Genomic DNA, 27,782 nt, shown 5'->3' on the forward strand with positions numbered 1-27,782 from the left:
CTTTGAGGTTTCGTGTTCCAAAGCGGTTGTTGACTGCAGTGTGTTCCTTGTTCCGCTGCTTCTCTGGTCCTATCTTCAAACTCTGACGAGTTTGGCGGAGCAGATCGTCCACTATCGAGGGTGGTACTTTCCTCGTCTGTTTCGTGATGGAGTGGGGTTGTGGGAAAAGACGGAGAGTCGAGGGGTGAGTAGATTGCGAACCCCATAAATGCGCTCGTTTTGCAAATTGTGACACATGCAAACAAATGCCCATCCCTCCTCCATATGTTGTATTAATGTGCAGTGTGTTTTCCATGCACTAGCTTGCCTAAGTGGAAAAATATATTTTATGGTCTCTTCAATGCGGGTGAAGTGAGAAATAATTTTGAGGTCCCCTTATTATTTTAAAAGGGAAAAGCCCTTATATCCGCAAAAGTAACAAGAAAAGTTTCATGGTCCCTTTAATATTGTTTAAGTCGGAAGATTGTTTCATTCGCCCTTAAATATTGTTAAAGTAAGAGAAGTGTTTCATTGTCTTTTTAATGCTGCCGAAGCAAAGAAAAATTTGTTTGAGTCATTGATGACGGGCGAGCGTGACAGACGGGGAGTGGTTCTTTGCAGGAGCTGCAGACGGACTCGCATCTGTACAGCGAGGAGCAGCGTCGGATCATCCGCAAGCACTGCCTGGAGGCCCGGCTGATGGGCGTCGACCTGACAGGCAGCGCGAGCAAGCTGCTTAGCCAGGCGGTCGAGAGGACGGCGCGGGAAGCCGGCTTCTACAGGTCGGTCCGAGCAGTCGTTCTTGGGGCTCCATGGGTGCAGGGACGAACGGATGTCGGGTGTAACCACGGTGCAATGAAATCAAATCAAATAATATTATTGTAGCGTTAGCTACACTGGCCGAGGTTGAGCAGTTTCGCGTGGCCCCCATAATGAGCTGTGCTCATTATGCGGAGCTCGCAACGGCGGCGGCGGAGCTCCGCCTAATGAGCACGGCTCATTATGAGAGCCACGCGAAGCAGCCGCCGCCGCCGCCGCGCCTGCCTCGCCGGTCTGCGCATGCCAGAGGAGTGACGTCATAGCTGCAGCAGACGCACTGGCGCCGCCGCAGGCCCGGCTTTGTCCTTCCTTTGTGCAGTAGCCAAGTCTGACGCTGCACCGGAGCCGCTCTTTAGCGCCTCTCATTGTGTGCGCATAAGCTCATGCTACGTATAGCCGAGCTAAGCCACCGCAATTTTTTTTTCACCATGAACTAAACTTGTCACAGGGATGCTGGAAAAAAGCTGCAGGCCTGCAACTTGACGAGTTCCCGTGTCCCTTATACAAGTTATATAGTATAGGTGTGGAGAGGTACAGCACGGCAAACACCGCAACGCGGTTGATCGGGTAAAGTACTCTTGTCGCACGCATCAGGAGCCTTAGCCAACCGTGTCTCCGCCGGCAGAAAAAAAAAACTAACAAAAACAATAAAAGTGTCTCATTGCCACGGCACATCTGCGCGTGCGCTCTCCACTCGGCACGTCTGCTTCAACCTTGATGGACGCTGGCTCGAACACAGCACCAGAGATCTCACCATTTTAGTGCATCCATAAAACTGTTCTTGCTACCGTTGAGGCACGGAACTAAGGTCGACGACGAAGCCGCGTCTAAGTGACTCCTGTAGCGCAAGGACCAAGTTCTACGTGATGCAGCACACGCCGAAAACGACTAGAAATGAGCATGTCTCCTGTAGAGAAACATGGGAAACCGGGCTTGCAACATGCAGTCACTAACTGGTCGTCGAAGAGTAGTCTGGTGGCACCGGTTGCAACTGAGGCGAAGAGACACATTCTAGGTTCCGTAATGCATGTGACGGCGTCGACGGGTGTAAACGGCACGGACCTCTGATGGAGGGTGCGGTGTGCAGGCAGAAGCTGCAGCAGGCAATGGATGTCTTCAGGCACAGGGTGGACGGGGACATGGTCAGGAACTTTCCGGAGGACCTGGTCAGGCGGCTGGCAGTCGACAAGTGAGTGCTCCCATTTGGGCCGCGCTTCTCTACAACGAGAGCCGCATAAATCTAACCCTCTTTAAATAGGTCTAAAATGTCAACAGCTTGACCTGCGACGTTCTAATTTGCCACGAAAGTGTGGCTCGGTTGTGCATTTTTCTCACAAAAATATCCAAGTAGAAACTCGGCCAAGTTTGTACTGCAGATACCCAAAGAGTACCTAGTCGCTGGTTCGGACTTACCCAAACCTAGATGGTTTATGGCCCCGCTCTCGAGCAGTCCCGAGCTTGTCGTTTCGCATTTTTTGTCGACCGACGCACATCTTTTGTTTCCAGGACGAACCCGTCACGAGGTCCCTGGGTGGTAACCCTGCAGGAGGACGTCTACGAGGGGTTCCTGCAGTACTGCGGTGACCGGTTACACCGCTGGAACGTCTGGAACGCCTACAACACGCGGGCCTCCTTCGCCAACAAGGAACTCAACAACAGCCTCCACATCGAGGAGATCCGCTGCCAGAGGTTGGTCTCTTTCGCCACGGTCCGGGAGATGCCTCAAACGTGTCTTCGACCGGCGTGTCTGGCGTCCTGTCCCACCCGCACGTCGAAAGCGGTCCCCAAATGGGACCGCTTTGGACGGTTGGGCGTAAAAGTTGCGAAAAAATGTGTGAGAGAATGCGAGCGTTGCCGTCTTTGTGGAGTCCCAACTCTTGGCTACCAAAAATAGGGGGCAAGTGGCCTTTGGGGGTGGGGCATCTCTCGGGATTTTACGGGAGTCACTGACAGGTGAAGAGCTCAGGGGAAGCTCGTCCCACCCCTTTCCACTTCAGCAGAGCAAACGATGGAGAGCAGGCGACCTTCTTTCCGGCGTTGCTCTGCTGGAGTGGGAAGAGCTGGGAGGAGATTCCCCTGAAATCTTTGTCTGTCACCGACTATAGAAGTGGGCTGCTTTGTGGTAACTAATAAAAACAATAGCAGACCTAGTAAAGAAATAGTGGTGGGTCGCTGGAGAAGAGAGGGGGAAACCTTCTTTCTCCAGCGTTCCGTCTGCTTCCTCCTCCCCGACCAGCCTTACCCTCGCCCTACCTTCTTGAGTTGCAACGGACTATAGATTGCTTCATCTTGCCTCTGTGCCCTCTTTGTGACTTTGTGTGGCCTTGGCATATCCGTTGTATTTGTGTTTTTTGTCTCGTTTCACCCCTTTTTTTTTGCTTTACCCCGGAAAGTGCCGTCTGATGCTTATATTTACTGCCCAATGGACCTTTTTCAAGAAGGGTTCTGCACTTGCTCAAGCCTTCTTCTCACAGCGACGAAAGCCCTAACTTCGGTTAGCTTCCAGAAGAATGGTTGCACTACCTTTCCCACGACTGATTAGCCGCAGAGAAGGCAGGAAAGGTATCGCAGCTCCCATTTCCTTTACCAACCGTGGTTGGTCTCTTAGCCACTTGGTGTCGTCGTTACGTGAAAAAGGTCCGTTGCATTACTTCGCTATGTGCACAACGTGTGCAGTTATCTCGAACTCAGCTATCTCCGAATATCTATTACGATTTTCTTGCCATGTAATGAACTCCCATAGACACAGTGCATTTCTTCATCGCTAATCTCGAAAGGCTTTTTAAGGAAGAACCTCGGATATCTCGAAATCTTGTCAACAAAGCTTAAAAAAGAAAAATTTGGCAGGGCACAGTGAACATTGAACACGGTGGCTCAACCATTGGTTGACAAAAAAACAACAACCAGCAATCCAAAAGTAAAAGCAAACGAAAAACAAAGTTCTGCATCATCAAACGTGAGGCAAAATGAAAAAGAGGTTCCATGCTCACGCATGTGGCATTGTGCAGAGCAGCATGCGCCTCGAGGGCATTTGTTGTATAAAAATATTTTTTCTCCCCCTCTGCCCTTCTTTGTTTTTGCATTATTACTTCTTGGTTTTGCTGTTTCATCTGGTGAGCGTTGCTTGTTGATATTTTTGCTGCGGTCATTTTGTTCTCCCCACGGCTCCGCACAAGGAAGTGTCAAGTCCATTGGAGCGATTGTTAGAAGGGTTCTATTTGCACAGTGTGTAATCCGCGCAATGAAAGTTTGGTTACTCACTTATCCCGATACTCTGCTTATATCAAAATTCTTTTCCAGTTTTCTTTACTTGAAGTTAATGAGGCTTCACTGAATGGGAAAACAAAGAGGAAAAATGGCGCAGACAGATCACCGATATGTCCCCAGACAGTCTGCTGGAAGGAGTGTAGCACGACATTGTCCTACATTTCTTGCCGCTTTGCAGAAGCCATATTCTGGAAACCCTACTGGAGCTCCGCAAGCTGAAAAGAGAGCAGCAATCTAGCCAAATTAATGCAACTGCAATGCTTCATATAATGTAATAAATTTCCTGTTCCCTACCGCATCGTGCAAACAAACTGCAAGACGAGGCGCCGCACACGCGGGTGCACACAGACTACTTACTGCACACTAACCGTGACATTATGTGGAGTCAGTGTCATATGATGTCATGGCCTCACAAGACGTAATGGCATCACCAATGTTACTAGATCAACTGGGTTACAGAACTGCCCATATACGCTACTTCCACGAGCAGTACCCTGACCCTCCCATGAAGGTTTACCTTGTGTCATTGACGCGCCACCGTTTTGGGGACGGCTGCTATGGTAATTACATTCTACTCCATAGAATACGCAGCTTTTGAAGCAGAACATCTAGATGGCATTTCACTGTAGCGTCTAGGAAGAATACAGTTTTGAATCAAAGTCTCTGGATGGCACTCCGACTGACGGATGGTGGTCTTTGGGGGGAGAGGGGGTGAGTTCGCTTTTCCGTGGGAGTTCCATAACCGAGTCGATCCAGCAACGTCAAACATCACGTCTCGTGACATTGCAGTGTCATGTCGTGGTGCTACGCAACATCATTCTGTTGTGTGGCACCATGGAAGATTCCTTCGCTAAATTTAACGGGAGAGATTTTTCGCGATGTCACGTTATGTTGCGACTTCACGTGATGCTGTAATGTGGCACTGTGATGTGGTGTCGTGCCACGACTTGCACGAAACACACACTGAGATCTGCCACAAAACCTCGCCAATAACGGTAAAGTGTTCGTCGTAGCAAGCTTTTGAAGGCTTTGAGTGTATGTCACTGCTGGTTGTCTAAGCTGGTTCTCTGTACCCAGGCAGGCCCAGGCAGAGATCCTTGGCTACAAGAACTTTGTGGAGCTCTCGATGGAGACCAAGATGGCCGGCAGCCTGGAGAACGTGCAGGCCACCATCGAAGCGTGAGTGCACCCCTTCAATGCTGTCTGGCAGCGCTGGTCCGCAACGTGCCGTCGCGGTCCTTGGGTTACCTGGTCTGGATTCTTTTCGTCACGCTATGCAAATGCTTTCCCTAGGGACAAATTAAAGCACCAGAGGCACTTCAACTGCCAAAATTGAGAGTCAACCCGTCAGATCGCTTGAAGAAGCTGACAGATAGATGTCGGTTCGGAGAAGCCATCGCGGAGAAAGTTACTGCATGCGTCTACTCCAGTGGTTCTCAAAGTGTGGGTCCCTGAAGGCGTTCTCTGGGCCCCCGGAGCCCTCAACCATCAGTCAAGCCAAGCAATAGTCAATTTTTTTAATTATTGATGTTTGCTGTTTTACAGAAGTAAATAGACCAAACCATAAGTGCCCAGGGAGTGGGGTGTATTATTTTCTGTTTTAAAGCTATTAAGTTTTTTTTGTTTACTTTTTTGTCATTGTAATCATTCATACCGTCCCCTCCCCATGATGAAGGGCCCGAAAAGGGGGGGAAGGGGGGGGGGGGGGGGGGCAGCAGTATTGAGAGTCCCTGCTGTACCTTTCCTGATTCTGAATCAGGAAAAAAACCTTTCAAAAAGATGAGTGATGGAAAACACCATCTGTACTTGAGACCTAGGGGTCAGACTACATCAGAATAATTGAGGTGGTGCGTGACGGTTGCTACATCTGCTTTTAAAAAAGTTGGCAAAAATTTTTAAGATGCTTTTATTTTTTTTTTATTTCTAATTTCTTTCCACTTTTGTTTAGTCCTACTTGCATCAACACTGTTTCTGGTGACAAATTTACTAGGGTGCAAACCACTGAAGTTTCCAGATCAGGAAGTAGTTTATCTAAGGACCATGGTGCTGTGTACCTTAAAATGCCGGGGAAGCACCAGTTCAATTTTTGGAGACCTTGGGGACAGTGCGAAGTACATATAAAGTGCCCGCCCTACCAGAAAAGCATTCATCGGCCGAAATATTCCCAAATCTACCCAAACGTAAGCCTAAGGAAAAAATAATAAAAATTTGCTTGATCACATTTTTGAGAGTGCACGATTCTGTCATGCCCTTTCCATGCCCCCTTTTTCAAGGGGTCACACCTCTTCTAAAACTAGTCTTAAAAATCAAAAATACAAACAAAAACAACAAAATTGTTGCTTTGGCTCTGAAGGCGCCTCGCTTGCACGAGCACTTTGGCAAATAGGGTCTATACTTTCAGGCTGCGGGAACGGGTGAAGCCTGCTGCCGAGGAAGAGGTGAGGTCCCTGCATGAGTTCACTGCCGAGCGGGGCTTCAGGGACAAGCTGGAGCTCTGGGACGTGCCTTACTGGCGGCGCAAGCAGAGGCAGGCGGTGTTCAGGTGAACGGACATTCGACAACAACGCGACGGCACCAGCCGCGTCGCTCGGGTTTTTTTCAAAGCGGCCGTGCAACGATATTGGGCAGGAACGTTCCCCACTTTGTACAAGCTTACTGGCACCAGAGGGACCCTGGTATACTCGTACGTGATGCCACTGACCGAGGAAATTCTTTGTCGCCGCATGATTTCAGGGATAAAAGTGGACGCTCTCTTTCGGTCTCTCTTTTGCAAAAATTTATTGTGTAGCTTGGAGGTTGCAGTGTTGGCATAGTCCTCCAGTGACGATATCTGAATGCGGCTCGTAGATTGGACTGAGCATTCGGTTTGGCCTCTTGATAATTGATAGCTCGACAAGCATTCCAGTAGGATTCCGCACCCAATCGCTGCAGTGACAATAGCTGAGCGCTAACAATGTCTGTAGCTCGGTGTGCATTCGGTGCTCTGCCAGCTCCAGCGCGTGGCTACGACAAATATTGACGGCATATCATCCTCTCCAGTTTGTGTGGCCGCTTGTTCTGGCTGCAAGTTATGGAGATAAATGCTGCTCTCTTTTTTCTTTCGACTATTAGAGAGTGTTTGGGGAGAAAAACTAATGCATGCTTTGTGTGTTTTAAACATCAGCAATTCATTCTGAGCGGTAATTGTGCAAAGTACAAGAATTGTTGTATCGCCCCTTTAAATTGGCAGCTTTTTATGGGAACTTTCCACCGACCTTCTGTGTTCGGGTTTGTCGTGCCCCAGCGAGCAAGCCCATGGGAGAGAGAGACAGCAATGGAGCTGCACCCATTGCTGACTCTCTCCCATGGCTGACCCCCTTGCATGGACTGACATTATAGCGCATGCGACCAATGGCTTAGTGCCGCGCAAAAAGAAAGGGACCGCGTGTTATCTACAAGGGTCGCTCGAGTTTGACCTGGACTTTTGTCTACAAAAAATTGCTGAACATGTGTAGCATGATGAAACTTGCAGAGGACGTGTCAAATTGCATAATCAAGTTTCTGGTGAAGGAGAAAGTTAATCCAGCTGAAATTCTGAGAAGATTTCAAGCACAGTATGGGGAACAAACATTGTTACAGACAAGAGTGCACAAACAAACGGTGTCAACAGTTTTTTTTTTGAAGCACGACAGCTGGTGTCAAATGTGCTGCACCGGCACGTTCCACCGACTACAGTTGCTCAGTCCAGTTCTTGCTACGCCGCACGAATCGGAGAGCTGCCAAAACTATGGCAGTGGTGCCTGGAGACACTGGGGGATACGGAGGCTAGCATAGGCTCCTTCTTCTTGGGTTTTTCATTTCCTCAGTAAGAATAAAAGTTCCAATCAACCTTGAATGACTCTTGTAGTTGGAACAGAGGCATTTCACGGCCAGGTTGTAAGCGCGGTAGAATCTCTGAGAAAACGATGCAATTCCCTGAAAGGACAAAAAAGTGGAAAAGTCCTTCGTACATTCGCATCTCAATTCATTGCCAGGTGTCACATTGCATATCATTCCGATAGAAAGTTCTGCTCATTGAGAGCCTCATTGAGTGCTATTGTACCTTCATGGCATTTAACAAAATGTCCGAGCCAGGAAATTTTTTTAACATGGCGTGTCTTATCAGCCGATTTTTATGGAGCTCTGTAACATTTGGTTGTAACGAAAAACGGACACCGAAAAGCGTTACGTTCATAGGAAGCCATATAAAAAGACATTAGTTCCCTGGCAGGACTTGAACTCGGCACCTTGAGCTAGTGCTGTTGAGACTCCCTTTTCTTCTTCCCTGGAAGGCATAATAGCACACATTCTGTGCTTGCCAGTCATTGTCAGCACGATCAAGTTTGCAAAACTTTTTGTCTTTGCTCTTGAGCACTGAGGCTTTTTGTTGTGTTCGACAAGAACTACTCGAGGGGGAGACACAAATAATGATTGTCACGATTAAATACTTGAACCTGTTTATATAAAAAAAAAATAAAGTATACATTATTAAATGACTAACTGCTATTTCAAAATACTCAACTTGTCGTTAGTGAGGGTATGGCACCTGGAACAGGTCTCTCACTGGTGTGTTTACCGCATCCCAAAAAGCAGACCCTCGCTTTCCGTCCGCTGACATCGCGGAAGCGTCACGGCGTCGCCGTTTATGATTCTGGCAGTGTCGGGGCAGCAGTCGTGGATGTGACAGACTCTTGTTCTGCTACAGGTCGCTCTCCAGTGCGGCAGTCCACGGCAGCTTTGGCAGCCAAGAGTTAGGACACCGTGATGACGGCGACACTCACTTTCGCTCGCGCTTTTTGCCAGAACCACTAGTACCAACCGCCAAAACCGCAGAATTTGAAGGCATGACACGCCGGTTCTGCGGTGTGATTTGTTGCCACTTGGGAACCACTTTTAGTACGTTGAATAGATGGGACGCTAAACACACCAGTCGAAGATGCATTCCAAGTACCGTAGTGAGGGTTCACCCTATAGCAAAGACGGCGCTTGGTTTCCTGCTGATGTTGCGATGTCTCGCAGGTATGACGAGGCTGAAGTGAGGGAGTACTTCCCTCTGCCCACGGTGTTGGACGGTCTGTACCGGCTGTGCAACCGGCTGTTTGGCATCACCGTCAAGGTAGCCTGAACCCTCTCTTTGTAATGTCTACGTTGAGCTACAAGTGTCTGTTTTTCTCCCCATGTAACCATGATCGAGTAGTGGAATTCAGGCTGAAGTTGAGTTGAAAGGGAGGAGTAAAAACATAACCTAATCATTAAAAATAAAAAAAAAAAATAAAATAAAAGAGATCCGAAAGTACTTGGAACTTTAGCGCCGAGATATAATTGACCGTAAAGATGTTCATTTAAGGTGTGCATATGGTGACTTTAATAACCAAATCGAATAATGGTGTCACCGAGTAGAGTACAAACACTAATTACAGTCGAGTCTCGTTAATTCAAACTCTTAATATAAACTAACTTGCAGGTTCCATCCAATGTGTCTCTATCGGAGGAAACTGCCAGTAATTCAAAGTGCTTTACTCAAACAAATTTTCTGTCTTCCTTGAGTTTGAATTAACGAGATTTGACTGTAAATATTTCTTTAATAATGAAAACACACACAAGAAAGCCAAGTACAAGAGACGAGCACTCGTTTGCCATGCTTGTATTTCTTGGTTTCTGTTTTTTGTCCGCTCTGTTTTGCACTATAAATCAGTACCAACTGACCCAGCTCTAAACACTTCTGCAATTTGTGCAGTGTTTTGGAATAGTGGGCTGACTTGTCTATATAGAAGACCGCATTGTCTACAACAGTGGTTCTCAATTACTGATGTTTTTGGGGATCCTTTCTTGATCATTGAGGTATTAGACGACTCCGAAACGGAGAGTGATCAACTCTACTCACCCAGCGCATATGGTTTGGCGAACTTTGTAGGACAGCCAGCATCACTAAAATAAAAATAATAAAATATTGCTTGGCTTGAATAACTTTTGGGGACCCCAAGAACGCCCTTACGAATTCCAAAGGTTCCGTAACCCTTGCACCCAATTGAGAAGAATGCAATCGACTGTCCACACGGTTTCCTAGAATTCACTACAAGGAAGCGAAGCTAGTTGAGGACGATTGCCTTAATATTTTGAGATGCCCCACCCCCGAAAGATATCCCACTCCTATTTTCGGCTTGATTTGTTTTTTTTTTTTTGTTTTTCTGTAAACACTGAAGTGTTCAGATTAATGATGACTTTGGCATAAATGCGACCAGTTAGCTATGGCTGGATATAAGTGGACATTGCTGACTGGGATGCCGTCATTTCTGCTTCGTTACCCCTTGCCACAATAACAAGTTTGACAGGGACACATGATCTAGAAAGAGCCTTTTTTCAACTACGGTAATATTCCGAGTGGTTGCCCATCCACAAGTCATCTCCCGCCCCACCTTTTTAGGTGAATAATGTTTTCCAAAAAAACACAAAGTGATCGGCCCACCCCTACTAATACCCCAGCATGAACTCCGCTATCCACGAACATTCATCTTACCCGAATGATGCAGCTGTGAACCTTGTAGTTGAAGGATTTCCGTGACGAAGTAAAACGAGGGAGGGAAAGACACTTTGTTTACACATTTCGTCCCCGATTTCCATGACCCCCAAGTTGGAGTACATGCTTGCCAAAGGAAAACGATAGAGGTAACAGAACAAAACTTTGTTTTGCCTACAAAAATGTTTCTACAGTCAAAAAAAAAAAAAGAAAAAAGTCTGAAAGATAACACAAGCAGTAATTAACCCATTCAGGGATCATGAGGTCAGTGAACGCCCTATATCCTGGAATGTAACCGAGGAGTGTAAGGTTAAGGTCTGTCTTCATTGAAATAAGGTCATCGCGAACCCTCTCCCTCTCCTGCAAGGTCACGACCGCGGTTGGTAAGGTTGTGCAGTGGGTGACACAAAGCCGACGGGCAACTAAACATTTGCTGGCACGCCTCACACAGACGTTTGTAAAGCGTCCCATTTCGACCTCTGTTTCGTGGTGCCGTCCACGCCACGCAGCAACGCCGCCTCAACCCTCGTTGATAGCACGCCGTGCACAAAGGTGTGCATCTATGCATCATACAAGAAAGTTGCATAAGAGCCTGCTCCTTGCGACTGACAAGACGCCAAACTTTGGCCCGACGCCAAAGTATTTGCCAACATGATTGCCGGTTTTCCTCCTTCCCCAGCATCATCATCGCTTCCTTTAGTCGCTCACTCGTTCGTTGCCCCTGTTTAGTTTTTCTATTTTCTTTTTGACACTTTTTTTTTCTTCTTTTTTTTACCAATGAAGACAACATAGCGGTGTTGGAAATGTGCTTTCACGAAACAGACATTCTCGCTGTATGCCGATCGGCGGTGTTCATTGCACATATCCAAGCAACTGACGTTAAAAAGCATTCTTTCATGAGCATTTCATCCATAAAACAATAAAACTAATTCGAGTTTTGAGCATAGTTGTAAACCCGAGACTGGGGATACGAGGGATACGGACAAGGGACACGGAACGACATATAAGAAGTCTTTGTGGTGTGGCGATGTTCTGGCCACACCACAAAGACACCATTTTTTTTGCTTGGAAAGACATCAAAACAACATTTATAACTAATAAACCGAAGGCCATTACGTCACACTCCACATAAAGGCAGCACCATTCTGCAAAAATCTGGCAGCAAGCTGCGTGCGCGCGAGCCTTGTCAAACGTATCCGAACCGGATTTCCCCTTTCTGCCACGCCTATTCAACTCCTGCAGGGTGGTTGGGAGGAGCAACTCAAACAGCCAGGTTGTAATGCATTGACACCACCAACTGGCAGAGCTCACAGCCACGCCAGCCCCCATCTGGCCTTGGTCGTGAAGAAAAAGCAGACGTCACAAACGGGCGATGCGTCTCGGGAGGTCCGGCACCTCCAGCTCGTTCGTGGCATCTGGTTTTCCTTCACGGCCAAGGCTACATGGGGACTGGCGTTGTGAACTGTTCCACTTGGAGACATCAGTGCGTTACTACTTGGCCGTTCGAGTTGCTTTTGCCTACTCCCCGCAGGAGTTGAATAGGCGAGGGAGAAAAAGGAAATCCAGTTCGACCAAGTTCGACAAGGCTCGCGTGCACGCAGCTTTGCCTCAGTACTTGCACATTGTGGGGCTAATTTTATGTGGAGTGTGATGTAATCACATTCTGTTTATTTGTTTTAAATTGGGTTTTGATGTCTTTTCAAGCAAAACATTACTGTCCCTGTGGTGTGGCCAAACGTGGTTGACATTTAGATAATAAAAAAGGTGCTAGGATTGTGTTTCAGTTACCATTTAAGGTACATGACAGCTTGGCGTTTGTGAAGGGACACCCGTGACATTCCACTGCTTCGACTATTAAAAAATCATTTTAAAAATATTTCAAGCCTTGAATATTTATCAGATTCGGATACTGATTTAAATAAATTAGGGTGATATTTGATTAGTTATTTGAAAATTGGAAATTTTGTGCACCCCCTAATGTTTGTTATAATGATAAGAACTCTGCACAAAGCTCTGACCAGGTGGTTGATGTGGTTCATTTGTCTCGACAGTGTTTTTACTGCCCTGCCATGCAACCTGCCCAGGCTAGCCTGGCTGCCTTCATGTTGAGCCAACTGGCTTTCACTCTAGCCTTAGCCTGGCAGTTCTTGGCGGGACCACTCTTTTTGCTCCCCATGTTGTTTTATTCTCTGGTGCGGAAGGAAATTTTCTCGACCCACTCTAATCGGTTTGTCGCTCGCTTCCGCTTCTCATTGACAGGAGTCTAGCCTCTCGGCGAAGGCATGGCACCCGGACGTGAAGGCCTACGACATCTTGGATGCGTCTGGTGAGCTCCTCATGCCCTTCAACACGGAATTACACCACGTTTTATGCCACATTACAAAAAGGGAAGATGTTGCCAAAGAGGCACCAGTAGCATGTCTTGGATTCGTCAGAAATCAACCCTTTGAGTGCCGGTTTTTCTTTTTGCCAACATGGCAAATGAATATTTTGGTCTCAGTAACATTGTAGCATGCTTCAGAAAAAAATTTTATTTAAAAACAGCACTATTTTATGGGCGATAGGTTTAATAATGTCTGCAACCCAACCTATGACACATTTTTGTGTTGTATTTTTTGAGACACGGTACAGTAAAACCTCGTTATAACAAAGTTGCAGGAGCGGTCGTAATTATTTCGTTATAACCATTAGTTTGTTATAGCCAATGTCCATTTCTTCCCACTATTAGCAAGCAAGGGTAATTATGATTGCTTTGTTATATCCATTAGTTTGTTATATCCCATTTTGTTATAACAAGGTTTTACTGTACTACAAATGGCACATTGAGGTCACTCTTCTCTGCGGCTTCACGCGGCCTTTGTTTATTCGGAACCGTAACTTCCTCGTTTTGACAGTCGTTTAACACTGAATTGATTAGTAATTTCTAGATTTCAGTGTTCACCATGAAGCACGAGGTTGAACGACTTAGATCCGCCGTTCTGTTACGTTAAAGGAGCATACTGAAACAGAAGTCCCCTAAACAAACAAAAATATGGGCCATCAAAAAGTGACATCACAAGGCGGGCACATTGCAGTTGGAACGTCTCTGTTAACTTTTGTATACACAGAGCAGACATTTTCTCCCCCCAGGTTTAGAGGTTAACTGAAAGAAGACTGAATCTGTCTTTGTTGTAAAATGCTTCGAAAACTGCTTTTCAGATGCCCTTTGCTGTATTTCGCGTGAAGTTTTTGAATGAAATGTAAGCTTCTGTGCAGTATTTCTGGGAGTGGATAATAGCCATGATGGAAGTAAAACAATTAGCTCAATCTATCGTGTTCCCAAAACACTTTTTCCAAAATGCATTTTTTCTGATGACAAGATAGGTGGGGGCGGTTAAGTTGCATCTCGCTGTAACTTGACAAACTGCGAAGGCTACTGTCCCAGGTAGCGAATCAGTGCATTGGAAGGAGACACACTACTATACTCCATCTCACTAGTTGTGCACAGTGCCGTCAAAGCCGTGGGTTGGAGAGAAGAAAGCAGCTTTTGTATGAATTTGAGTGACGGGCTACTCATTGAGGGAAAGAAAAGCGACGTCTGGGACTCGCAAAGGAGGGTCTTGGTAAGAGGAGAGTTCCTTCTCCTTCACTTCTCCAAATGCTTGGGTTACAATTTTGCCCCTGTACTTTTGGTAAGGGCTATCGCATGCTTCGTCTCCATCTCTCTGATTGGCTGGAGGGGACCGCAGCAGTTTGCCAAATTGCGGTGAAACAATGTATGCGGAGCGCAAGTTTGTCTGCTTTTTTTTGCAGAGGTTGTGGCAACGTCAGAACGCTGAGCTCTGATTGGCTCTGACTGAAGGATAGTGGGTAGACCGCAAGGCAGCTAGCTTCAAGGTCTACCCCCTATGCTTCAATCACAGCCAATCAGAGCTCAGCCTTCTGACGTCATCACAAACCTTGCAAAAGAAGCAGACCAAAATGCGCTGCACAGAGGTTGGCTTGGCTGGTTTGTAGATTTGGCCACTCTTATAGGTGGATATCCTTTGATTAAAACTGTACATCCACGACTAATTTTGAAGTTCTGAAAACAAAGTCAACCTATATGTGGATTAATCTGGTAGCTCTTCACAACTGGGGAAGGTCGACAGAAATAAACTGCTCCGTAAAAGTTGCTTTGTTTTTCATCTTATAATACTTTTTGATAAAGCACTATTAGCTGTCGTATTTTCTCAGGTCAGCAATTTTCCTAACACAGTTTCCTGAAAAATTTGTGAATATTTCACTGTACGTCCAGTTGGATTGCTGCTAGTGGAAAGACGTTTCATCCTGTCCTTGTCCTTAATGTTACTTTCCTTTTTTCCGCGATTTCAAAACTGTGATTGCACTTAGTTAGCATTCTTTACCTTAAAGAGGAGTGTGCCAGCTTAAGCTGGACTATCAAATGAGTGGGCAAGCACCTTGCAGGCAACCATGCGGGTTCCTTCTTCCTCGACCCGTACGCACGGACAAACAAGCACGCCGGCAGTTGGATGGAGGCCGCCAGGGGTGAGTGTCCGGAATTGCCGGTGAGGGGGCGGTGCTGCGGCACAGATTTTGAACGGGCAAGTCAGTTTGTGAGAATTGCAGATGATGGGGGCCCTTCTGAAATACATTGAGGGGAGACCCTTCTGTCGAGAGACAGTCGATTTGTGATCGAGTCAGTGCAATGCTGAAAGCACCGTGTTCCTTTGCTTATACGAGGTGTGATCAAAAAGTTCTGGTACAGATTTTGTAGCGTAAAAAGAAAGGGCGGTACGGTGATGTGCGCAGCAATCGAGGGAAGGGACCTTTGTGTCTCATTATACCAAAGGGTGTCACTTTGTGACCATTTGGAGCTGTGCTACACGAGTCCTTGTGACCACAAGCACGGGTTCAATGGCGATTTCGCCATAGACTGCAAACCAGAGTGATAGCGAACATCAATTGTGCGTCAAACTCGGCAAATATAAAACAGAAACCTTTGAAATGATTCAGCAGGCCTGTGTTATAAATTAGATGCCGAAACAACTATTGTTCGTAGTCTAGGACTTGCGATAGCATTCATCTAGGACAACCTTAAGGATGACGTCGAGGGCGACGTCATAGAGGACGACATCAAAGATGACGTCTAGGACGACCTCTAGGGCAAACTCAAAGACAGCCTTTAGGACGACCTCTAAAACAATCTCTAGGACGACCCCAAGGTCGTCAGGTCCTTCGAAATTGGTGCGAATGTGAATAAGTCTGAGAATGTGAGCTGAAATGGTCTACTGGACATACCTACTGCCAGTGTTGTAGGCATTACAAAAGAAAAGTAACAAAATATGTTACTCATTACTTGCAAATAAAAGAATGGATTACCGTCCTATGTTACTTCAAGATAAAAGGAACGCATCAGCTTTACCAATAAAAAGTAATGCGTATTGCTTTTTCAAATTATGAATTAACACGTTTTACTGTTTTGACATTACAGGTATGCATAAGCGCCATATTTGAAAAAACGTCATGTCCATGCAGAAGCTGAACATAATTACTTTACCTTTTTTACGGTTTCACCTAAATAAAAAAAAAAGGATAAAAAAAGTTAAAAAAAGAAAAATCCTAAAAAATTTACATGTTGCTGCCTAGAAACAAGAGTAACTATTTTTAAGTCTTCGGAAGAAAAAGTAACGAGTAAGGTGTCTTGGTTACCCGTTCCTCGAAATAAGTAACGTAAGTATTTGAGTTTTTACTGTTCTGAAAAAATAACAAGTATGTTACACATTAACCAGAAAAGAATTAATGCATTACTGGTAACGTTGCTTGTTGTACCGCGTCAACGCCAATACGGCCTACTGCACGTCAGGAGGAGGCCAGAAAGTCCATAAAATCCAGAGGGGGGAAGCTAAAGAATGCTATCGTGTTAAAGGCAGTGAATTCCGCAAACTGTTTTACAGTCTGAGCTCATTATAACAGACCTGGTTACAACAGACATTTGGATATAACATACCGATTTGTGTAGTTCAGTTGGTTTTCATCTACATACCATTGACTCAACTTCAGATCTGCATACTACATACTCCTTTTACAACAGACAAAAATCTTGGTCAAAATCAAGGTCTGTTATAATGAGCTTAGACTGTAAGTGGCACTTGCTCTTCAGGAATGGCAGAACATCACCTGAAAAGGAAGAGCAGTAGGGCGACCTCATCTGCCCCTCCTTGACTTCAGTGACGTTCTGCCCCCCTTGAGGCACGAGTGCCACTCGAAGCACTTTGCACGCCTCATTGCTTTTTGAAATAGCCTTCTAAATCATTTCAGAGGTCTCTGTTTTAGATTTGCTGAGTTTGACGAAAAATTAATGTTCGCTCCCGCTTTGGTTTGCAGTCTATGTAGAGATCGCCATTATGCTCGTGCATGTGGTCAAGCAAACTCGTGTAGCGCAGTTCCGAATGTTCTCTCTTTTTACTCTACAAAATCAGTCCCGTAACTTTTTGATCACAAATTGTAAAGTGCACCTTCCTATAAACGTCCGTGTTCACAAGTAAGCTGGTATTTAATCAAGACACGCTTTTGTTTAAGTTGTACTTTGTGCACTTCGGGTGGTGAACCTGCGCCGGTAAGCCCGCGTACCTATGTGTATTGTGAATGCGACAAACGCGTTAGCGGGAGTCAGTTTCATTATACTTTGACCAGCGAATCGAACGAGAAATAGAGCTCCTGCGGCTGATTTGCACGGTTGAGGCCGGTTCACACATACAGCGCAGCGCTAAATCCACACTAGAGCTAGTGCTGATGAAGCACACTCTCAAATATTACTTAGTGCTGATGCAGAGTAGTATCACTGTTGTATTACTAATATAGCTCAGTGAGCACTGCACCATTAAAGTCAGTGCCATTTCCAACACTGACTAATAGTGCCGAGCAAGTGCTGTGGTGTATGTGTGAACAAACTCTTAAGGTTCATACTTATAAAAAAAAAACATGCTGTAGACTGTAGAAGATGCATCGACGTATATTCGGGAAAAAATGTGATTTGAACACTGGAAAGTTTGTAAACACTAGCGAGGAGCGGATGCCTTGGGCTGTCCATTTCTTCCTTCGTAAAACCGTTTTTGCGAGTGGCCACCAGACACAGAATGGCTCCTCGCCCTGGACTACAGGGCGAAGCGTAACCCTGGGCACCCTTCCCGTGGCCAACCTGGTGTTCAGCTTCCAGCCACCACTCCTCGGGCGGCCCTCCCTGCTGTCCTATGCCGACGTCTGCACCCTCTTCCGCAAGGTGGGCTCGCAGATGCTCTGCCTCGCTGCACTGCTGCGGCATTGCGATGGAAGCGACCTTATGTTGTTCTCGCTTTCGGACCTTGTACTGTTCCTCGCCTTTTCTTCCTGCATACTCACATAGATTGGTCGCTTCGGAAAATGCTCAGCTGTGTGCCATAATAATAATGATATTAATCATAATAAAATTGATGGCAACCTTTATTTCCGAAGTCCTATATGCACCAAAGGAATTATTTAAGGAAGGATCATTTAAATTTGCTTAGCAGTCATCAAAAGGGTACAGAAACAAAAGTCAAAATATACGGAAACCTTTCCGAAATGGTTAAAATATAATCTATAAAATCGGCAAATGACAATCGCGTGTTCGTATCTTCAGCGGATGGCTATATTTCGTGCTTCAAGCGTTTGATTCTAGTGAGCGCTTTGAAATCGGCCATCAAGGCATGCAATGCATCGTGGGAACTCTGTTACAATCGGGACTCCAGGCCCCTCGTCACAGCCAAGCGCTGGTGTGATTATGAGTGCCGCCACGCGGTGGCTTTTTCGTGGTACAATCTCGCACTTCGGAGTGGCGGTGGACTGCTCAGCTGCACGACGACCGTCGTGGCGCATTCATTTTGGCCTTTGTAGTCTGTGGTGCGTTTTGCTGTGATCTATGAACGCGAGAGGACGAGGATTTCGACTACCAAGGGGTCTCGGAAGATGTCAGCCAAGGCGAGTAGTCATTCTCGCTCATGGTGATTGACAGCCCAACCGCCCAACAAAATCTGAAGGGGGTTGGTGTTGCCGAGAAATGCCTGGCATTTAATGATGATTGGCTATCTTGGAGGTATTAGCTATTAGGTGTTTGATTAACAGCGTGCTCACTTACCAGTTTTCTTCGCTTTTCGTGCGCTTCGCCGAGCTCTTCCGCTTTTCTTTTCTTTGAAAAAATAGTTGGCACAACCCCTGGTAGCAACCGAATATTTGTGGTAGGAAGACCCAGATTCCCGAGGACAGTGGGTCACCTTTCATTGTCCCCATCACGAAAATGGTCCCCGCAAAGGCGGCCGGTTTTCACCGGTGCCCGAGAGACGACGGACACGCGAGACGGTTCCACGCGCTCCGGAATTTCTCATAGTTCGGAAACCCATGGGTCAACATCTTGCGGTTCAGAACGTTGTTGCCGCAACCCTCTGCCACGCAATAGCATGGCATTCTTCGTGCAAACGTCATGAATAAACGTAGAAACAACTCAGCGGTACCAAAATATTTGCGTGAAGCAGTGCAGTTTCGTCATTGCGTTCATGGCTAAGTATCTATATGAGTACGGTGTACTGCCGAGGGTGGCGCCACTGTGAGAGGAGCAACGTATGACGATCTCCCAACAAAGCTTTGGACCTCCAATTACCATGTGCAAGTGGGAAATTGTTTTATTTGTTTTGAAATTACTTTTCTTGCATTTACAGTAGGCTCTCGGTAATTCCAAACTCACAGGGACAGCAACATGCTTTGAATTAAGCGAACTTTGAATTAAAAAAGCACATCTAAAACTGAGTTTATTTTATTCAGTACTCACTTAGGAGAAGAACTGGTCGATTTTAGATTGTTTTCGCTGACGCATCCGCGCCACCGTCACTCGGCTTTGCAAGTTAACGTATGCTACGTAAGGCGTCTTCGGCATTCTCTTCACCCGAGAAAAAACGTTCTACGACGCCCAATGCAGTTTCCACATCAGCAGCGCTCGGTGCGGGAATCGACGGTGGCGAGAGTTCCTCGTCATCAGAGTCCTCGTCACTTCCTTGCGCCACCACACCAGGCCTAACCACTTTGATTATTTCGATGTCCGAAAGCGGACCAGAGACCTTGACGTGCTTGTCAACATCGACCGGAACATTTCCAAGGGCTTCCCTCAGTTCACTACCTGCGGGTACCTCTTCTGGCCCAGCTTCGTCGGCGATATCTCCAGTCTCGCTGCTCTCGCTGACGGCGTCGACGGTGACGAACCCGCAGTGACGAACGAGCCAACACACTTTCGGATCTTCGTTGTCAAAACTCCCGCTCGCGCCGTTCCACAGGTTCCGCCGAATGAACCCAACATTCTCGCCACCCATCTCCCTCTCTCCTGTCGAGGGGAGAGCGCAGAGTGGGAGAGCAGAGCCCAAAGCCAATAAGCAAACAGCCGCGCACGCAAGGCTGTTTGCTTCCTTGCCGCCGAGCCGCAACGCGCCGTGGCGCCGTCGCACAATGCATCTGATTGCATCATCCCTAGTGCGGCGGCGCCAGTGACGCGGCCGCGGGTCGTGGCGTTGCATATTCGCGCTTGGCATTTGTTTTTTTCGCTCCCGGGGTTTCCGGACTTTAAGCGCAGACAAAATATCCTTCGAATTAACCAGCTCCCAACATTTAGCCTTCGAATTACCACGTGTTTTTCCCCATAGCATTGTACATACGATTGCCAGGACCAGGCCCATGCTTCAAACTAACCGAAGATTTGAATTATGTGACTTTCAATTACTGAGAGTCGACTGTACAAACGAAAGACTGACGTTTCTCAGGTGTGGGAATACTGAATTCTTGAGGATACTGAAATCACGTATAGATCTTGCGACGTCGGGTCACGTGACTTAAATTTTCCTGCTAAATTTAGCGAGGAAACTGAACTGGTGCGAAGGTCTTGCGACGTCCCGTGACTGCTCGCATGTGGTCAACGAAGAAGGGACGTTTTCGAACGACGCTCTTCCGTGGACCTTGTGAACCGTTGGATATAAGGACGTTTGTCCTCTCTTGCCCCCAGTTTGGCCACACGCTGCAGCACTGCCTGACGCGGACGAGGTACGCGGAGGTGTCCGGCCTGTCTGGCGTCGAGTGGGACCTGGTAGAGGCGTGCCCCAACGTGTGCGAGATGCTCCTCTCCCAGCACCCCGTGGCGGCCGCCGTGAGCGGCCACGTGGACGACGGGCGTCCCCTGTCCGCCGAGCTGCATGCCAAGCTCCACGGCGGTGAGCTTGCCCACGTCGCACGGGGTTGGGGCATCTTGACAGTTTGTGCGCAAGAATGTTTGCTCTTATTGGTTTTATAACAATCAAATTCAGCATGCATATACTTTAGAATATGTGGAATGGAACTTTTTAGGTTTGGCTGGAATGTACATTTTTTTATATTTATGAAAAACTTGAGAAACTTTTGTTAGCCCCCTTGAAAATGACATTTTTGTGATTTTTAATTATTTTAAAATAAGTCTTGCACACATTATTTTTGTTGCGCATTGCACTCAGTGGTTTAAAAGGAGCAAATTAGTTGATTTTACTGGCTGACTTGTAGAATATTTTTCATCCAGAGTGAAAATGCTCCTCGCCATTCTTCCCATTTTCTGCGTGTGCGCATGACATGGTTTTTTCTGCATGTGCATTGCATCCAGAACATAAGCAAACGAGCTATGTGAAATCCAACACCACATTTGTAAAGAGGAGAATAAGTGCTATGCGGAGAGCAAGTCGTCTGCTTCTTGCGCAGGAGTTGCAGTGACGTCAGAACGACGCCGAGCCCTGATTGAAGGGTAGTGGGTAGACCTCAAGGCAGCTTGCTTCGAAGTCTACCCACTATCCTTCGCTCCGAAAGAAAATGGGCAATTCGCTCGAAAATTAAAGGAACCATTCGCTCCACCTCCAGATGTTGTTTACCAGGATGCTGTGATGCCGCTTTACTTCGGCATTAAAGGGTTGCATCTCGTGGAAACTAGCGGATTCTATGATGCCCGTTTTGCAGTTGCGTTATCTGGACGCTACGACGCCCCCCGGCTGGGGGAAACGACCCTATATAACACGGACACGCACACTCGCTCGCACACACATTTCTTTGCCAGGAATGGGTAGAGAGATAAAGAGAAATTTTTTTTTTTTTGCCTCGCTAGGAGATATATTTAGAGCTCGGTATTTTTATTTCTCGTAATAAAAAAAAAGGGGGATGAAACATTATTTGAAATCTCGTTGGCGGCACGAATCATTCGACTTCTATCCAGAGCCTTACGGAATAGGTCCACGTCGGCAGCCAGTTTGGCTATGCCACCGCCGCCGCAACGCATCGAGGAAACTCGAGTTTTCTGCAGGTGCAGCGACCTCGCCGAAGCTCTGCACGTGCGGGGCGCGCGAGACTGAGCAAGCGATCCCATGCACCACCGCCTGCCACTCGCGAACTAATGCTGCCGTCGCATCGCTCCTACAAAAACGTTTGAAAGATGCAGCGTCGTAACTATTGCGAAGATGGGGGTCAACGGTGCTGGTTTTCCACCTCCTGCCCCATATTGCTTACATTATGTTACTAAAACACCTGTCTTCCCCCCCCCCGTTCCAACAGCACTGAGACGCAGTGTTTGCCGCGGACACGATGACAAAATTATCTTCAGTCAAGCATGTTGGAAGTTTGCTTCATGCATGGGCCCGCTTCAAACGTGCCTGCAAACAGTTTTTGCATGACCAACGCCTTGGTGCCATCATAGGAGGAGGAAACACACCTCGCACAGCGTCCGCAAACTGTCTTTTGTACGACGTATTAGCAGTGCAAGCACAGTTCAAAGTTATCGCTCGGTGAGATCGTTCGGTCGCTTTGTGGAGATTTTCGCCCTAATGAGATAAGCAGACGGAGTTGGGAAAGGTAATCCCAAACGAGAAAATCGTGGACTTGGCACCTCGTGCGTTCGCTTTGAGATATGTTTCTTGTTTTTATAACTCCGCTCTCTTCTTGATAGGGAAGTTGGGTATTTGGCATATAACTAGGAAAAATAATTGTAGTCTGATTTGGAAAGGATGTCATCGAGCGCTGTTTTGAAACACCCAAAATGAAACATCGAGCTTGAAACACCCAAAATGAAATATAAGTACCGTAATTTTCCTAAAAGTGCCCCGCCCCCTTAAAGGTAACCTGCCCCCTATTTGTGATGGGATTTGCTACTTTTTTTTTAAAAACACCGAAAGATAGCTTACTTCTAGTAGGTAATAGTAGGCCCCTGGTCAATGGTGACGTTGACAAAAATGGTGCAACTCAGCCAAAGTTGGAGATATGTGAACGTTACTGAATGGGAGGACAGTTGTCTTTAAAGACAACTGTCCCTACCAGACAATGGCGAGGGCTGACGTACCAATTGGTATGTTGCCCCCCGCTGCGATTGCAAATTTTGTGGGTCGCAGACTCTAAAACTAGCGTTCTTTCCCTCTTTTTTTTTTTTTATCGCGCACTAAAAGTTAGTTTTTTCCTTATTTTCTCCCGATCTGCTTTCAGTTTAAGATGGGCCATCTCTCGAGATATTGCAGTATATTCCTAGAACCCATTGTACATTCCTATATTTTTGCTAAATTCGTTTCGTAAATGGTGAGATAGTTTCGCAGATAAATAGATTTATGTGCAAGACCCTCGTATCCACCCTGTTGGGGAAGGATGCCACGTTTGGGGGGTTGGTGACGTACCTTGCCCAACAAGCGGCGTCCCTTTCCACGCACTCAGAGACTCTGCTCTCTCGGTGTCTTGAGCTTCGCCTTTCTCGTTTACCTTTCACGTTTTGAGCACGCAGTTTGGAGCGACGATGTCTACGGCATCGCTCACTTTGTTCGAGTTTTCGACACTGATCGCAGCAGCGACGAGAGTGATTGTTATTGAGAGACGTTGAAAGCTGGCCATTTTGAGATCCAAGGTCTGAGTGTGGTGTTGTTCTGCCGTGCAGCCAAGACTCACATGGTGGCTCTGGACCTCTGCTGGGAGCTGTACTACTCCTGCCTCGACCTGGAGCTCTATTCCAAGTGCGTGTCTGTTTTCTTTTGTCTTCTTGAAGTCACACGAATCATTTTCACGGTTGCAAAAAATAGTCAGAGTGCAGGCGTGCTGGTGTAAGTTGAACATGATTGTAAACCTGAGACTGGGGCAGAAAAAAGAACACAACAGAAGGTAGAAAAATCTTTTGTTGTGTTCTTTTTTCTGCATCCAGTCTCAGGTTTACAATCATGTTCAAGCGGTTGCATATTGCACATGCTTGTCTCTTTGAAAGCTCGCAAGAGATATCTTGGGATGGCTTTTTTTTCTACAGCATTTGCCATCGCCGAATTTCTTCGGCTATGTTGCCACAATGTGGAGGGCTCAAGCTAGTTACATTTGGACATTATATCAACGATATACCAAAGCTGCAATTCTGCCCCTCGCCCTTCACCTTAATCTCTTCATCGTCCTCACACTGCATGCGTGTGTTTTGCAATGAAAAAAGAAGCGGTAGAAAAGGACGCCGTTGGTAAGCCTTAGAAAGAGACTGTAGCGTGTGCCGCAAAGGCTGAAACTGGACGTCGACGTCCACCACATTCCCGATGAAACGCAATTATGGTTATGACAATTTGATTGATAAAATCATATACAGCTGCAAGGTTTTAAAAAATGTTTACCGTCGTTTATTTTACCGATACCGCAAACCTTGACGGGGTTCAGGCAGGAGAGCTACATTGACAAAGAAAACAAGATAGATGCATCCACCTGTTTTTGACATAATTAATGCAAAGGCACACTTTCTTTATACCCAAAATTATTTATTTACTACGGTTTTCGAGGTGAAAATCAGTATAGTAGCGGGAATTCCATTTGTAACTATTTTTGGGGGAGGGATCGTCTCAACGAAATTATATAGTGAAAATAACTTAGCCTACTGCGAAGGCCCATTCGCGAAGCATTTGACCGCTACTGCATCTCGAATTTACTCCATCTTGCTCCAGGCTAAATTTTTTGCGCATTGGCGTTCGAAAACCTACCGCCGCCCAGCTTCGCTCAAACCTAATTTTCGCGCGATGCCACCCGCAGGAGTAACTTGGATCTGCTCGAGGAACATTGAGAATGGGGCCTGAGCAGACCTTATGCAATGGTGCCAGGATCGCGACATCCGTCAACACAACGCGCCGGCTTCTGTGATGTCGTTCGTTGCCACTTAGAGAGCACTTTCGACGCACAAGCAGGACGGGACACTAGACGGACCGGCTGAAGACGCATCAGAGGAACCATACTTACGCCAACGTGCTGCACTTAGAAATAATGGAAACAGCGCGCAAACGACATGGACGGGAGGAAAAGGAGTACACAGGACGAGCGCTGAACTGACAACTGAATATTTATTGAAAAGGACCCAACGAAGAAAACACCCACAAAAAACACACTCGCATCAACACGTGTCCATGAAAGTAATCTCCTTCTTATGTAAATACACAGAAGTTTGACTCACGCAGTTCTGTTCCCCCTCCTTCTTTATTCCATACGCTTCTAAAATTTCCCTGGCTGTTTTATCTGCTCCCCTCCCCATGATTGTGATCTTATTGAAATCAGGATGACATTTGCATGTTCCGCAGTGCAGGGGCAAATGCCCTCCTGCTGTTGAATGAAGCGACCAGTCATGTTCGCGTGCCCTTTCATTTATGCAACGGCCCGTCTGTCCGATGTAAACTCTTCCACAGCTTAACGGGATCCTGTACACCACTCCGATCGCACAATCCACGTACTTCTTTCTGTGGTTTACAGTGCATTGGTTCCCACCCCCCCTCCTCTCGGCTACTTTAGAACAAAGGTGTGCCAGCTTACGAGGCGCCGAAAACACGACAGGGACATCAAACCTCCCCGCCACCTTTTTCAGGTTGTGGGAAATTCTGTGCTGATACGGGATAACCTGAGGTCTCTTGCTAGGTCTATCCAGCCGCTGATGAGGTCCCCCCTTAATCTTTCTTAACAGCGTTTCCGCTACCGCCAGCAAAACAGAAGAAGGGTATCCCCCTGCTGCAAGCCGCACTGTCTGCTGTTCAAAGCTCTCTGCCATAGAATGGGGACAGGACTTATCAAGGGCAGCCTGCATACACAAAGACCTGCACTTGCCAACGCAGGAAGGAATTCTGGCAGGACGTGTGCTCGCGCCTATGGCCGCAGTTCATCCCGCTCCCGAGAGACAAGCGGGAGTGCCACCTGTGCTCCTTTACACCCATCACCGTGGGGGACTTCCCGGCCGCCTACTTTTCTTTCCTCTGGTCTAAGGTGAGTCTCTAATAGAACTACCGTATTTACTCGCACAATGAACGCACCCCCCAAGTCGGCTCTCAAAATTTCGATTTTTTTTTCACTCGCGTAATAAACGCACTTCCAACTCGGACGTCAAAATTTTGACCCCCTTCCCCCACGCGCGCGAAATGAACGCACTTTTCTATCCTGGTGCAGCGGGGTCGCGAATGCATGGGCAGCGTGGGCGAACAAAACGACTTGCAAAAGGCGTTAAAAAATTCGCAAAGATCCAACGGAAGCAAGAAAAAAAAACATGAAGAGGAGCTTTTCTTTTTTTTTTTTTTTTTTTTTGCACAGCGCAGTTTTGATTTTGGGCTCGCGCGCCGCCGAGCGCAAAGAGGTAAGAAAGAGGAGCGGAGAAGCGCTCTAAGCGAACGAAACAACTTGCGAAAGGCGGCAAAAAGAAAAAAAAAAAAAAAAAGACCCACGTAATTAAGAGAAAACAAACACAAAGAGGAGCTTTTTTTTCTTCTTTTTTTTTGCACAGCGCAGTTTGGTTACGGAGGAGGTAAAACAACTTGCGAAAGGCGGCAAAAAAAAAAAAAAACTTTACCAAACTGAGAAAAAAAAACAAAAAAAAAAAAAAAGAAAAGCTTTTTTTTTTTTTTTTTTGCACAGCGCAGTTTGGTTACCAGGGGTCATGCGCCGCGCGCAAGGAGATAAGTTAAGCGGAGAGCCCTCGCCTAAGCAACGCCTAAGCAAACAAAACAACTTGGAAAAAGTGGCAAAAAAAAAAAAGAAAAAAAAACAACAGGGAATTAAGAGAAAAAGAAAACAAAGAGTTATATTTTTTTTTATTGCACAGCTTAGTTTGGTTACGGGGTCGGGCAGCACGCGCGAAGAGATAAGAAGTTACTTCGATTTTTCAGGATAAAAGGTCCGTTCATTATGCCAGAGTAAATACGCACGCAAAATTTTTACTTCGCGTAATGAATGCCCCCCCAACTTTGCATCGATTCTTCGGAAAAAAAAGTGTGTTCATTCTGCGAGTAAACACAGTACTACTTAGAATAACCGAATACGTTTTTGTACAAAATTTGTTTCGTGCCACACTTCCTGCGAGAAAACCGTCGCGAACGGACGTCGTAACGAGCGTCGTAGCGAGCGACACGTTGGGAGCGTCACGGACATTAAGATTATATATAAAGATTGTATATAAAGTTGGAGCCCACAGCAAGGCTGAAACTCGAGTCGGCGCGGTGCCAGTCGGATGATATTCTCCTCAAGATTCTATCGGCATGGCTCGTGCAATGAAAAGCCAAACTATGCTTTGTTTTATGCTTGCTCAGAACAAAACAATTGCTATGGACGCACGGCCGAAGCCAAGGGAGGCACCGATGCTGCGCTCGCACGCTTGAATCAACTGCTAAGAGTATGTGCTCTGTACCCTTGCCTGTGCAATTTGCTGTTAGTGTGAATGCTTTGTCTCCACCCGCATTGTGCACAGAGGGAATCGCCACTCATTCCGTCATTCCTTCATTGGTTTATTTTTCTGAGCTCATGAACAGCTTGATGCCTTGATAAGGATGCACAGCAGATTGATCACAGGTCAGCTACAAACGCCACAAAAGTTGGATTAAAAACATCAATACATCTGCTACGCCGAGGGTATTATACGAGTGTTGAATACGGGGTACGGGACTGGTTGGGATGAATCGATTAACATGGAAAGTCGGAGACATCTCGAGATATCGTTGGAGCTTGTTCATGCGAAATTGCATTCTTATTAAAGCTAACTCTGATTTAGCTTTAAGAAAAGTGAACGAGGCTTGCAAGGTCAAAGAGAGTTTGTCTGCTGCCAAACACGCGCACCGTAAGCTAAGAGTGGTCTGTGTATGTTTATATAGCCAGTAGTTACCGTGTTTGTACGATT

The 27,782-nt window shown here is 46.6% G+C and overlaps 1 protein-coding gene across 1 annotated transcript in view; it reads left to right on the forward strand.

Annotated features, from left to right (window-relative positions):
- The window catches only part of LOC8026687 (probable cytosolic oligopeptidase A), a 43,692-nt gene that overhangs the window by 8,453 nt on the left and 7,457 nt on the right, over window positions 1-27,782 (forward strand). The window contains exons 5-16 of the mRNA XM_029993282.3: window positions 601-761; window positions 1,886-1,987; window positions 2,305-2,487; window positions 5,143-5,244; window positions 6,467-6,607; window positions 9,103-9,199; window positions 12,860-12,926; window positions 15,047-15,127; window positions 17,743-17,861; window positions 20,640-20,844; window positions 23,559-23,634; window positions 25,738-25,885. Of these exons, the coding sequence (XP_029849142.2) occupies window positions 601-761; window positions 1,886-1,987; window positions 2,305-2,487; window positions 5,143-5,244; window positions 6,467-6,607; window positions 9,103-9,199; window positions 12,860-12,926; window positions 15,047-15,127; window positions 17,743-17,861; window positions 20,640-20,844; window positions 23,559-23,634; window positions 25,738-25,885 (1,482 nt within the window). The remainder of the gene's footprint in view (window positions 1-600; window positions 762-1,885; window positions 1,988-2,304; window positions 2,488-5,142; window positions 5,245-6,466; window positions 6,608-9,102; window positions 9,200-12,859; window positions 12,927-15,046; window positions 15,128-17,742; window positions 17,862-20,639; window positions 20,845-23,558; window positions 23,635-25,737; window positions 25,886-27,782) is intronic.

Source organism: Ixodes scapularis, unplaced genomic scaffold, assembly GCF_016920785.2.
Source record: "Ixodes scapularis isolate PalLabHiFi unplaced genomic scaffold, ASM1692078v2 PGA_scaffold6__148_contigs__length_123643588, whole genome shotgun sequence".
Lineage (NCBI taxonomy): Eukaryota > Metazoa > Arthropoda > Arachnida > Ixodida > Ixodidae > Ixodes > Ixodes scapularis.